The sequence below is a fragment of the Dreissena polymorpha genome, chromosome 4 (assembly GCF_020536995.1).
Source record: "Dreissena polymorpha isolate Duluth1 chromosome 4, UMN_Dpol_1.0, whole genome shotgun sequence".
NCBI lineage: Eukaryota > Metazoa > Mollusca > Bivalvia > Myida > Dreissenidae > Dreissena > Dreissena polymorpha.
In genome coordinates this window covers 61,903,600-61,918,444 of record NC_068358.1, presented here as the reverse complement: position 1 = coordinate 61,918,444, position 14,845 = coordinate 61,903,600, and the positions used below count along the sequence as shown (strand labels likewise).

General features: G+C 35.2%; 1 protein-coding gene across 3 annotated transcripts in view; it reads right to left on the bottom strand.

Moving 5' to 3' along the window:
- Window positions 1-14,845, bottom strand: part of LOC127877489 (protogenin-like) — a 323,646-nt gene that overhangs the window by 285,601 nt on the left and 23,200 nt on the right. Inside the window, exons 10-20 of one of the 3 annotated variants that reach the window (XM_052423423.1) lie at window positions 14,175-14,357; window positions 13,718-13,906; window positions 12,660-12,797; window positions 11,635-11,820; window positions 10,941-11,202; window positions 10,480-10,607; window positions 8,708-8,872; window positions 7,985-8,164; window positions 6,479-6,590; window positions 5,800-5,950; window positions 2,928-3,636 (exon numbers count right to left, since the gene is read on the bottom strand). The exons of the other annotated variants lie outside the window; for them this stretch is intronic. Coding sequence (XP_052279383.1) covers window positions 3,433-3,636; window positions 5,800-5,950; window positions 6,479-6,590; window positions 7,985-8,164; window positions 8,708-8,872; window positions 10,480-10,607; window positions 10,941-11,202; window positions 11,635-11,820; window positions 12,660-12,797; window positions 13,718-13,906; window positions 14,175-14,357 — 1,898 coding nt within the window. The 3' untranslated portion in view covers window positions 2,928-3,432. Of the gene's footprint in view, window positions 1-2,927; window positions 3,637-5,799; window positions 5,951-6,478; window positions 6,591-7,984; window positions 8,165-8,707; window positions 8,873-10,479; window positions 10,608-10,940; window positions 11,203-11,634; window positions 11,821-12,659; window positions 12,798-13,717; window positions 13,907-14,174; window positions 14,358-14,845 lie in introns of those variants that run through there. 3 annotated transcript variants of the gene reach the window in all.

Sequence of the window (14,845 nt, the reverse complement as noted above, 5' to 3'; positions counted from 1 at the left end):
GGAGCTAACCTGTCCGCTTAAAAGTCACGCAAGTCTTCGTGGTCTTTTTAGCGAATATTATGACTTCTCATCAAAGTATGCGAATTCAGAGTCACGAAGTTACACTGTTCGGATATGTCCTAAAACCAGTTTTCGCACGACTCGGCTAATTTATCCTGCGAGCAGTCATCTTGAGGTAATTGCAGTAATCGACATACATAACATATAAATGCTTTAAGTGACGTAAAGTTGCTCACTTATATAGTTAAATCCGATAAAATCTATTAAACGATTATTTGAACCATACAATGTTTGTACATGCATACATTTTAACTGACTAAATAGATTTGTTTACAGGCAACAAGAACAATTATTTATCAACTGTATCAAAGAAAACAAAATACATGTGCATTATAGCAACATAATAATTTCAACTTTAGACACAAACGTATATTTAATACATCAAGTTACGATTGAAACACTTAAAGGCAACACAACACAGACATATGAAAATGGGCATGTAATACAATTGTATAACTTGAATTAAATATAAACAAAACACTTACAATATTTGAGGTATTTACATCTAGCACAATTGTTTTGAAACATATGATGAAAACAATGACCTGAATAAAGAGGTAATAATAACATTAAAATATTTAAGTAATGAAGTTCCGAGCTAATATAAAATTGATGAGATAACTGTACATTATTTTTAATTAAAGTGTGCCATATTTTTTTTAAATAATGATTGGATGCATCCTTTTAGTTCGATTCGTCACCAGTATTTGCGTCAGTGCCGAGCTTTATAAAGCATGTTTGTAAAATACTACACTAGCTAGGTATTGACAGATAATGGTCTTAAAGCGGGTATATACGATCTTGTCAAATATTTGTTAATAAATATAAAATGTGTAAAAAACTTGTTATACATATATTTCAATATAAACTAAAATAAAAGTAAAGAAGAACATGTGTCGAAAAATGCTTAATAAGCCAGATATTTAATTCTGAAATCGAAAAAGGCTGTACAGCCGAATTCGCCAGCATGTATATCATGCATGTACGATGTGAATCTAAATTAAGTTTAACGGTTCATTTGAAATTCCTGCAGCTATATCGATTCATACGACACACGAACACTTACTAAAAAGACGAATGCATCGGTTATTGTAGGAAAATAATTACGAATTATCTTCGTCACAACCGGCTCGGGGCGCTAATTTGTATTTGCTGTATTTTATGAAATTCGTCTTAAATGTATCATTTTTCTTGCATATTGTGTGTTATTATAACATATTTGTATCAATATTTTACAATTCAGCACATATAAAAATCGTATATACCCGCTTTAATAGGCTCATTCTGGCAAAACTGGATTTAAAGCATGTGCGTGTTATTGCAAGTAAGCCTGTGCAGTCCTAAAAGGCCAATCAGGGACGACACTATCCGCCAAAAGATTTCGTTAAGAAAAGACCTCCTTTGAACGAAAATTGCAATTAAAGCGTTAACTGCCATATCTGATTAACAAGTACCGACTGCACAGGCTCATTTTGAATGACACTTTAAGAGAACATGCATAAAGTCCAGTGCTCCCAGAACGAAGTTCATATAGTTAATTTCAAAAGATCTTGTCAAGAGAACTCGTTCAGAGCGATTTACATTTTCCTGTAACTATGTATTTTCCTTAAATTGTTTTTGATAACTTAATAAACTTGAAGATGCTGGGCCTTAAGGGCATCCCGTGCCTTTATAGCTGTGTGATAGAAGGAACTGAACACAATTAAGAAACCTGATGATGGTACAAAACACGAAAAATATATTGAAAACAAAACGTACAACTTATATCTAGAGAGGGAAAGATAATGCAACATGTCAAAGAATCTAACCTCCATGCAGATATGGTACATATGGTCCAAGTGTGAGGTAAATTGTTAAAGCAGCACACGTGTATTATCAGGTAAGTAACTGTATGTGGAGACTGCATTGAGACTATTAGGCGAGTGCGTTTGGATGAGTGCGAGTTAGCATAAAAGTATTTACAAAACAAGCGCATTAACCCTTTACCACTTAGATACGTATTTTCAAGAATGTGTAGTCCCTTAGAAAGTTATATTTCATTTAAGACCTTTCTTTCTAGATTCAAGGTTTTTTAAGGCTTCATCTCCAAACCTTAGATACTGATGAGCAGCAAACAGTTCTGGGTTTATGCTGTTTGCATATAGCCATTTTCACTTTGGCTCTGAGTGGGAAAGGGTCAAAATAATTAAACTGGAAGAAATTAAAGGTCGATTATGATGTAAGATAAATACAATTTACAAGTTGGGCCTGCATCCAGAGAAAATTCACGTTTCAAAACTGCAGTTAAACATTATGTTTCTTATCAGGCGCCTGAAGGTCGATTATTTTGATGATTAAAAAAACATGAAGATCACTAAAATGGTGTAACACCATTTTATAAAGAAAAATAAATGATACAAATAAAATGTGAGGCCCCATTATGATAAATAGTTCATACTATTTCAAATGGTTATTTTTAGTTTACAAGAAGTTCAATTATATATATCGATAACATTTGACACATCAAACACAGTACTTTAATTATGTTAGATAAACAATGCTTCACCATATCAGAGCAAACACGTGACACATTAATTTGAAAATAAACAAACATTTATTTTGCTTTTTTGACCATGAAAATATTTATACGAGTAATAATCAATTTAATACATTTTGAGGTTATTGTAAGTAAGAAATAAATGCTATTACAACTTCTATACTACTTTGCTTACTATATTCAACTGACATCAATGTATCTTGTTTTGGACAATTGAACATTACTTTATAAAATGAATGTGCAACAGTGCAAAATGTACGGTTGTGAAATGAGATATCCCTCATTCCAGATCTGCCAAAAATATACATTAATGTTTAAAAATGTATCATAAACAGGCAAGAATAAGAACAATAAACAAGGAAATACAATTAAAATATTTTACTACATTAAATACAACTACGCGTTATACATATCCATTAATACTATTAATAAAACCCGAACTGTCAGAATTTCCCTGATAACAAACATCCACAAATGAGGCCACCCAAATACCTGACATATGGCACGTCAACTACTGAAGCCATCTGGAAACCAATAACCAGAAGGCATTCATCTTTATCAGCATCGGTTTTTGTTTCCAGGAGACCCCATGCGGTGATTGATCGCCAAAGAGCACACTTAAGGCTTTGTCCCTGTGTGAAATTTTGTTGAGGTAGTTAACTTATATTAGTATTGACTATTAACAAACAGTCTTTAATGGAAGAAACCCGTGTTTAGTACGTTCTGTCAAATGTGTTCATAACAACATGAATAACAACTGACAGTCCGGTGCAGAATGCATGCCCGCTTTACAAAAGATTCAAGATATATGTTGAATATCACCAGTCTTGACGTTGTTATGCCAGACTTTCGGAGCGAAGATGCATGTCCTCGTGCATACATTGCACATCATCCGTGTCTGTAATGTCATCTGGGTACATACTGAAGCAGTCAATGCTCACAGGAGAGACCTCTATCGAATTCGCTGTCGACGATAACGTACCCGTGTTGACGTTCGTATCGCTGGAACCTTCCAATAGGGTCTTTCTAGATGCGTTTTCCTAGACGGGAATGAAGAAATGTGTATAGACGAAGAATCAATCTATGTGCATGTTTAGCAAAATAAATATCTTAATGTGAATGTATTCAACAAGTTGCTTGTTAAGAGAAAATTCACGATGTAATAACAGTATGCGAAAAAAACGTCCATGCTGGACGCACGAGACGTCATAAATTCAGATCGAGCCTATAGAACTTGGGAGATCGTAAACCCAATGCTAAAAAAATCAAAATGATGCCAAAATACATTGATACGATTTTTTTCGGATGCTCTGCAAATCAAAGTGGTAAAATACCATTAAAGCCAGTGTATTTGAATTGTTGCTTTTGCGTCAACAGGTTTAATTGTGTCCAGTATATGATTTTCATTTTATTTTCATTTTGGTTCAGCAAATTTTGACGACATATCAGCATTAAGCTGTTTGGTCATGTGTTAAACTAAACTAAAATTTAAAAAGTGCTCAAGTTGGCCAAAATCAATCGGCTGCAACTATTTGTGCTTGCAGATTTATTACGCTCAGCGGCAACTGTGGCTGATTTGTTCCCGAATTGTTTCAAATTATCGACGATTGGCAATAGGGTTGGTTTTATAAAGTAAATAAAAAACATGAAGCACACAAACACGACAAGGTCGAAAAATTACTAATCCTAAAAATCCCTTGTGACTTTACTATTTAATAAGCTGACGATCCTTGCTGTTGTAGGTTGGCTATGATTGTTGAGTAAAGGCGTGTAGTTATAACAGCTTCAAAAATAGAAAAAAAACATATTATTCCGTTCTGTTGTCATCCACGAGTGAAATTTCGAACATTTGCAAACTTCATTAGTAGTTAATAAAAAACATCAATGACAATATTCAAGCACAAACACTGGCTCATTATTTATGATTTGTTAAAAGGATAATATTTCAAAAAGGTTCAAAACGTATGTGTTATTCTGACCTGTTCGGTCGCCTGTGATTATATGAAATTATATCGATTACACAAACATTCATAAGTAAATGAATGATGGAATAACTGATATAGTTACCGAGCAGGAATTATCAGATATCTGCTCAGGGGAATATTCGAGGAGTGTTATGGTTGATAATTTAAAACAACATTTAAAGTATTCGTTCAAACATAGCACAATGCAATCTACAACACATTAATCATTTACTGTGCATTATTCTCAAAATAATGCCTCCCATTAAAGTCGCTTGATATGTTACAAACCGACTTGTGTATTTACACATTTAACATTTATTGACGTATTGTTCATCGCTGCATAGACAAACAATCTTTAGAGCAGATGCCTTTAAAGCTAGCTGTTATGCTTATTTATTCTCACTAATGTATGATTCTATAATGGATTTTGCTTTAAGAATGATTTTTATATTAAACGTTGTAAAGTGGCAGATTTTGCAACATCTTAAAAGAAACAAAATCGTGGTTTGGTCGCAACAAACTGAACTGGTTCAAAACCTATATACTCTGCCCTTAATTTGCCATTTATGAGTGACAGTAGAAGCTAGCAATAGGCTTATGTCATGAGTAGTTGTTTTTGTAAGTCAAGGGCACACACTGGGTCAGATGATTGCATTACGAGATTATAATTGGCAATATATAAAGCATTTACTTTGTTTGGCAGAAGTTATATTCACATATGGACAAAATACGTTATTTATTTGCTGTTCGCTCGCCTTAGATAAATTTGCAATAGAATGCCAAGTATCTTGTTATTTTTATGTGCCATCTTTCACAATTCTGAACGCAGGGTGTTTGTTTATTGATGCACAATACAATGTTGGCCGATTGAAACCTGTTCGGGCTTATGGTTTTGCTTTGGTTGTAGGCCCGACCGGCAAATGCACACACAATATTTTACAAATTGTTGAAATATGTAAAATAGTTAAGTTTAAATCATTAAAAAATCTCTTGCACGGAAGCGAATAATATCGAATGTGCTAATGCGTAAATATAGATTTTGTTACTGACAAGCAGTTCCAGAAGTTTCAGGTTTTTAATAACATCTTTAACATATGCTGTTATGATGAATCAATGATACTCATTGAGTAAGCTATTCAAATAGTATATTTAACCCATGTCACTGTGATGATTAAAATGAGCAAGAACGCATTTGAATAGAGTCTCTATTGGCCACATGGCTACATGTTTCACTGTTACCTGTGATTCGACGTCTATATCAGCCAGCATCCGTTCTAGCATAGGAGAATGGGCTGCTGCGTGTCTTGAAAAACGCACCGCCGTTGGTACAATTACCTGACTTGTGAGGCTTTTCGCATCCGCTCTTTGGGCATACAGTCGACTTAAATGCCTGTAAATGACACGCGTATTTCTTTTAAGCACACAAACGTGTACATGGTTATTTCTCGTTTATGTGTTCCGAAAATACTAAATGACTTTAAAAATACAACACTTAAGCGACGCATGTGTTTGTTAATAAGCGATATAACGGACAACTTACAAATTGTAAAAATGGGACATAACGTTAAAGAACACGTAGGTTTAACATAATGTATACACGTTTACATGGCTTGTTTTTTTTTGGTTGGAATACAAACCACAAGCATAAATGATACAGACTATAATAATTATATGTGATTTATTGTGTTCATGTTCTTTCTTGTATATACGCAATCATATGGTTTTTAAATCTCCTTAATGAAAGTTATTCGTTTCATTATATTATTTTATTTTGAGATCAGTAGCTCGGAACATAAAACAGCCCAAAGAAGGTAACGGTAATTTATTTAATCGCTAGCATATAAGATCTAGAAAAGCTTTAAATACCGTAATTGCATGCGATGGATGAAACAAAAAATCTAAAATGCCACAACAATACCTGTGTTTGTAGATGACAAATGTGACGCAGACGATGATACAAATGAGTCCCACGCCGCAGCCAATCAGAATACCGAGCTTCTGGCGGAAGTCGTCATTGTTTTCGTCTTTTCCTAAAAATGAACCAATCAAAGAACACATAAGTTTAATACGCGTTAATGCTTTACGGATGTATATTAAATACTGGGAAAATAGTGGGCATATGAGCTTTTCCGATAGAAAAGTTCTTGTGACCTATCGCGCCTCGTGATTATTACATTTTAATGAAATATGTTTTATAGAGGAAAATCAATAACAAGCATTTTCAAATATTTGATACGAACACACTCAGCTACAAAGAAAAATATAATAAAACAAAATAATGTCTGACCACAAATAATCATGAATAAGATTTTATGAAAACAGTCTAGACTATTTTATACTGTGTCGATCGTTTAGATATAATACAAATATAAATGTAAGATCGTAAAACGACGTTCGTCTACATGCAAATAAAACGTCCATTAAAACATAGTCATACATGTATTTATACAGCCTTATCCCATTGTGTGTAGATGCTAATGACCATTGCAATATCAAAGGCATGATAAACCAAGGCTTTGATAGTGTTTGCACGAGCTATAGTCACCTACCGGTCGCGTTAAGAACGCATAACAATAAAAATTATGCATTACCTTTATATTACCCTTTATCAGAACACTTGTGTAATAGGGTATGTGAATTACATGGACCCTTTCCATGTAAAAAGCACGAAGAAACAAACACATGCTTGATAATAAAATCCAATGTCAATTGAGTACATCCATAGATAGAAATGCATATATATATTTATATATATATAAATTGTATAATACTATTTATATAAACAGTCTATATAAACAGTCTATTTACATTCGACATGCGAAGTAGTGAAGTTATTCATAATCCCCATACCTATTTTACTACGCAAGCCAAGTTACATACTAAGATTCTATGTACATTTCAAGATATTGCATCTGAGCCGCATTCTTAGAAACTTGGGCTTTATGCATGTTCACAAAGTGTTGTTCCAGATTATCCTATGCAGTCCGAACAAGCAAATCCGGGACGACACTTTTCGTCTAAACTGGTTTTTTTTCTAAGAAGAGACTTCCTTTAAACTTAAAATGCATAAGTTAATTTGTAACCACACTTTAAGTACATTAATTAAGCCCCATATTTCGAGTTCGCGATATAGATATGTGTCTTGTTCTGAGAAATTCGAGCTTGATGTATGTGTGTAAAGTGTCGTCCCAGATTAGCCTGTGCAGTCCGCACAGGATAATCAGGGACGACACTTTCCGCTTTATTGGTATTTTTCGTTTAAAGGAAGTCCCTTTTTATCGAAAATCTAGTTTAAGCGGAAAGTGTCGTCCCTGATTAGCCTGTGCGGACTGCACAGGCTAATCTGGGACGACACTTTACGCACATGCATTTAGCCCAGTTTTTTTCAGAACAAGACACATATAATAGACAAACTACAACTTACTCCCAGATGTCTGACACTGTCCGCTGAGAGGACATTCTGCGCACGTGTCACAGGGGTGTGTTTTAACGGTTATGCTGAACACCTGAGTTTTTTGGCCCTCGCCGGCGTTAGTGCAGGCCCCGAGTTTAAAGTAATACACTTGGCTGGTAAGGTCCTCCAACACGACCGAAGTAGTGGTAGCTTAATAACAAGTACAATAAGATTGATTTGTGTCCGAGCACAAAGAAACGCATAATATGTCGTTTAAGGCAATACATCAATGTGTATTGGTTTTCTTAATATTTATGGAATTATTCGAAGTAGGGACATGATCGAAGTGCATATACTGTATACCTTACATATGTACGATCCTAAAGATATATCCCGACCCTTTAATTTATAATTGAAAAAAATACAAGTATTCGTACTCATCAAAACCGGATTATCTGACAATGCATAATCAGTATTTGGTTACCGGAATGGCTTGTTTAGAAATTATACAACGCAGATTTTTGCAACTAATTTCTTAATACACACACTCATCTTTATGCTTAGCACATAGTATACAAAGTGTTGCATTCTTATCTTAAGCACATATCATATTAAATCAAACATCTTTTTATTACGTATATAGCATATACACTCACTCATCATAATGTTATGTGCATAAGTTATGTATAACTTAAAACTTTTCTGGATAATTAAACTCTGAAGTAGGAAAAACATTTTTTGGATATCCAATACCGTTTTGCTGTATCGATGACCATTTCATGCCTTGTACTGGATTTCCAGTGTAATAGATGATGTAGAAGGTAATAATGCCATTCTGTTCCCTCGGTGGTCCCCACTGAAGTTTTATCTTACCGGGTGACACATTCTCTGCTAATACGTTTTCAGGCGGCGAAGGAACTGAAATAAAACCGTTTGCATGTTTATGAACATGTTAATTTTCATTCAGTATTTTCAGTAAAACGATTGGTCAATGTCTTTTGATCTATTTACTGGGGGAACATATTTGCCATTTTAATTATTTTTAGTGGATTTCAATTACTGCTATATTCACATAAAACTAGTATAATCATCCTAAAAGCGTTTATCGCGTTTACCGTATGTTACTTCTTTCTGAATGCGTTTCTCATTTATGCGTTGCTGCTTTTTAATTCAATGTTGCTATCACATCTGTATTTGTAATAAATGAATTTAAAAAATATGCATACTTAAAAATTACTTTTCCAATGGTATTTTTTTAAACACATCGATAACACCTAAAACTATTTGTATTTGATAGTGTGTTTTTTTCTAAAATCACGTTAAATGCATGCTCTATAATTCGACATTATAAGATATTATTAAATGGCTATTCATAAAACGATTGCACAATCTCAATACTTTCTTTTGTATTTCTGGTCACAAAAACTGCGTTTAAATAATTGCAAATAATTATAATTAATGCAATGAATACCAGTTCAGAGTATACAGTGCACATTTCCTTAGAGCCTCCCTTGCTTTGGTGAACCCATCAGTTGAGTCCATCAGATATAAGCCCCAATATTATTGAACATATCATGATTGCTTCAAAAAAGCCTCCTGGAATAAGCGGCTCCATCTTTATTAGAAGTTTTATTTGAATTGTAAATGCATTATACGACACTTTTTCAAATTAAAACTGCTATACAATCCGAGGATGGGAACGTGACGCAAACATAAAACACGGCCTACGCTTTGAAAAATCCCAATTAATTAATACCAACTTACAATTTTAAGCCAGAGACAATCAAAAGTACAATCAAGTTTTGGTAAATATAAGTATTGAAACAAAATAATAAGGCCAAAACTGAATGGTATTTAAAGGAAGACGAACCGAAGAAGGATTATGTTTCAACTTACTGACTTATAATAATGAAAAAATATGTTATAGAAAGCACAGTATAACATCACAATGCGTAATGTACGAACACGGTAACATTTATTTTTATTATCATGAATTAAGCTTTGACAGTAGTTATTGTGTTTGTCGATATCATGGTTATAATATACATTTAAACAACATACGCTTCTGCTCTAATATCTAATATTACACCTCACATAAATTTGTTTCTTCTTTGCGTATATAAACTACACAGGTCTGTTATTTTGAAAAGTACCCGGTAAAGATGCGCGCGTCTAGTCAGCGGGCGCTATTCAGAATAGCGCCTGCTGACTAGATGCGCGCGCATCTAATAGTGCGCGCTAGAATGTTAGTTATTTTGTAACATTTGTGCAAGTTTTACAAGCGTGTTTATCAGAGTTTATTTACAAGTTTTACAATGCAAAGATATTTCTTTATATACTTAGGCAGCTCCAAATTGTATTTGGATAGTAGCCTTCGGCTTCGGTCCATATACTATTTGGGGCTGCCTCGCTGGTCACTATTCTGCCATAGGGCCCCCAGTGACGTTATCTATTTCTTAAATAGCCAACAACAATTTTTAAAGGCCATGGGTTGCCCGCCGAAAATGATCCCGTTATGGACGTACCCCCTTCCATGGTCTGGACTATCATAGGTTTGCTGAACGGCCCGCTGGTCGTGTTAGTATGAGAACGCGCGGAAATGACGTACCACGTGAACGGCTGTAGGCTCCGGAGAGTTATTGACGTGCCTTTACTGAAATAAACGATGTCATTTATTAAGGATTATGTTATGAACGTGGGTATATAAATGAATAATGCTTGTATCTCATGAAATTGCATTGAAACATATCCATAACCAAAGAAGTCTTTACATGACATGGTTGAAACCGTTTAATCCTTGAACAGAAAGAAATTAATCAGTTCTGTCTGAACTTTTAAACATTTTGTCACTTTTAATTATGTTTCAATTTATATTTCTATTCAAATGACAATGGTCGTTTAGATAACAATAACATTAAAACATCAACAAAATGAAAACATATATTATGGAAACAAACATAGAATTACTAAAGCAAATGTTACAAACGTTGTTATCTCAATTGGAGGATCGAGCGACCCCTGATGTTCATAACGGATCGTATATCTCGTGATGCTCATGGTTGTCATGGGAATATCCCAGAACAGGTCGATAGTGGTGTCGGAGGAGGAGAAGGGGTCGCGAATGATGGGCGGAGGGGGGTCTGGCGTGTCCCCGGGGGCTATTGCCTGGTGCCAAGCGACTACGTGGTCCATTACCTCGTTGCTGGAACTGCGCACGTCGAAATCGATCTGGTAAAACTCTCGGTCAACTGATAGAGATAAAGATTATATTGGTAAAAGCTGGTATTTTTTTTCGAATGCTTATTACAAAAAGCAAAAACATGCATACTTGTACTGTATTAAACAAAAGTTGCCATTCACTCCTTTCGTTCGACAAACAGTCGACACTAATTTTGGCAAAAATCAAACCAGCACTTAGTTTATGTATGCAGTATATTGAGATAATGCCACATGTCTTTAGCGTGAAATACGTAAATTAGAAAATGCGCTTGAAGATAAAACTCACGAAAAGAGGAATAACACTTGTGAGGAAAAAGTTAAAGTGTTTTTCCGTTGAGAGTGGTTTTTTAACTTATGTTTTTTCTTGCAACTGAGTGAATTTCAAATGTTTTTATCGAAGAATAAGTGTGCTTCGATAAAAAAAAAACGCGTCGCCAAGAAAGATCAACATTAATCGTTACCTAAACCGTTCACGAGAACGTCGCGGGTCTCCAACAGAAGGGTGAACTCCTGCACCGGACCCACGTTAATCAACGGCTGCACGACTACACGGTAGCCCGCCATGCCGGAGACGTTAACTTGCGACCAGCTCAGTTGCACGGCACTCGAGTTTACGGCATCAACTTTAAGGACAATGTCCGAGGATTCTAAAGAAAAAGAAATAGTTAAAGATTATGTAAACAAAATTCAGGCGAACAGAAATAAAACAGTGACGTGCATTCAATTTGATATAAATGTAAACAGTACTGCTGGATAGGAATTACTTCCACAATACAAACGAGTATAATTGAAATTACTTACCAATTGCAGAAATATGCATATTTTTATTCGTAAAATTCAAGTGTGTAGTTAATTGTGAATAAATAAAACACACTAAATAATTCCACATTCAAGCGTTACCATGACACTGATTTGGCCTAACTGGCGTAGGCCTTCAAGTAATCAACTCAATGCGACCTTGACATTGAGTTACCTGACTGGCTATGTCCCTATTGATGGACTAAATGAGCACAATATTTGAGCCGCGTTTAATGGAAATTACTCAAAAGTATGAGATACGGTGATCCGTAAAGATAAATTTTAAGTGTGACCTTGTGGCGATTTGAAAGGCCTTCATTTGCACGTTGTCTCAATTTCCTGTTTAATGATTTTAACTTAAAGTTTGATCGTGTTCTAATTCGAAAGGTCTTTTTTATTTGTTGTTGCTGTTTTTTTGCACAGTGTCTCAATTTCGTTCTTAAAAAAGTTGAACTTTAAGTGTGGAATTGTGCTAGTTTGAAATTCTTTGTCTGTTGCACAGTGTCTCAATTTCCGTAACAATTAAACGCTTCTTCGAATGGCATAGAATCTCTGGAGCAGACGCAAACATGTTATAGACGGATATTCGGTCGTTCAAATGGGAATACGAAGGACATTCAGTTAATACCCTTTCTCATCGCGGTTGCCTGGTAGTTAGCCATGATATTGTACAATATTACCAACTCACCATATCTTATTGATTTAGCAGTCCTGTATGATTTCCATGCATGCTCGTATACCGGCATGCAGTTCTCGCCGACTTCCGGAAACCCTGCCGAGGTTCCGGCAAGAACCAGAATGGAATACTCGTGGTCGGGCTCAAGTCCTGAAAAACGTTTGTTCGCACTAAGGCCCACGTGATAAAAAATTTGGTTGAAATAAATTTTAATTCGTGAACATCGATCGACATGTAAAACGCATACTAGTTAATAGTTACATACACCCACTTATTAGAAACAAAGATAACATTGTATCCATAAATAATTTTGTCCATGCAGTTATTATTAATGGTATATGAAGTTACAAATGTTCCAATTAATCAAAGTGAAACAACCCTTACCCAGTTTGATGACAATTGGGTCTGATCAATGTGTTTCAATGTGATCTCTAGAGTGAAAGCAGTATTTCATTCAAGTAGACGCGTTGGCTTCGCGTTTGAACCCAAATCACCCAGTTAAGAACTTGTCCGAGACATTATTGAGACCAGTGTCCTGACCACGTTTTATGAAGATAAGGTTATACATATGAACTGTAGATTAAACAAGCTGATTCTTCAATTTATCTTAAAAAACATGGTAGCTGATCCCACTTTAAAACAGTTTCCGATTCAACAGATAAATTATTTGTTCGCATCTTAAACAGCTGCTAGCTTTTCAATTTGACCTACGGACCTGACTGTTTACACCATTTTACGCGATTTCTTACTTGGCCAAGATATCCAGGGGTGAAAGTGTTCCACATAGTTTTATTAAGACTGAAAAACAAATGTGAAAAAGGGAATGTTATCAAGCTTTTTAGTCGATCTGACATTGTGACCTACTTTCGACACCACATACAACGACAAAGCTATCTTTCGATCAACTTTTTAAGTGAGTTTCGCGAAGAAATGCAAGAATTTTGCAAGAAATGTGACATTTAGCGAATTAGCGAGGAACACGTCTACAAAACACGACGCGCAAGACACGGCGGCCTACAGATGATCATAAAAGCTCATCGTGTTGCACTCAACATAGCTTCTTAATTTACCTGTTACAAGATATTCGTAAGTATTGGATGGAAATATTTTGACTGTCATCATTTTTTCTTTGACGCCATAGCACAGCTTGTATCTTGTGATGACACCCATCCGTTGATCCTCCGGCAGTTCAGACCATTTGACCCGAAAACTGGTTGCTGAATCGTGGGATATCTCAACATCCGGGATGCTAGTTGGAACTGTACACAAATAAAGGTATCATTTTTTCATCGAATGCTTATGAACAAGCCTAGCAATCTACTACAAATCCTGTTTAATATTGCTGCAAGAAAAAAATGTCGCGTTCAACACAAGTCAACGAGAAAGTCCATTTCCGATTAAAACTTACACGCGATGAAACAAATCATACCTTAAATGAAGATTCTAAATGTTAAACATTAGCATGAATGTATACATTGAAAAAGTATTATCAAAATTAATTAATAAAATGTAACAAAACGTCCGTACCGTCTTCGAGAGTCCTTGTCATGACTGATTGCGAGTGAGGCCCGGCCCCTTTTGCGTTAAAGGCCTGAACGGCGAAGGCATACTGCGTGAACGGAAAAAGACCCTCCACCTTTGTACTCGTCGTGACCGCGGTCTCGATATGGTACGCCATCAAGTGCTGGCAATGCCCAGGGCAGTCGGTTTCTTTTTTGTGGATTTTTAAATAAATGTTGTTGATTATATTGTCATACGCTTTTTATAATGATTCGTTGTTATTGTTGTGTTTTGTTGTTGTTGTTTTTCGGCAAAGTCGAACTGTTTCCTTTATAAGGTTTAATGGGGAAACAGCTCGGAATTTTGATGTTCATGGAAAGTTTTTTTTTGAGAGGAGGAAAACATTATAACGCGTACTTCAGTCGTTCCTTAATGTGTTTTTTTGAGGGACGACATTATAACTTTCAATGTCGACACTATACTCAAAAGCCGCTTTAGTATTACTTAGTTTACATCTTATATATCATATAATACTACTTACATGAATTGGTTCTAATACAACGGAATAATATTTGTAAAACATTTGTGATATTAAAATGCTGATTCAAATATTATAAAATAATAAACCAAAGTTTAGCGATAAACACACCTATACTTTGCAGTCCGCACAGGCTAATCAGGGACGACACTCTCCGCCT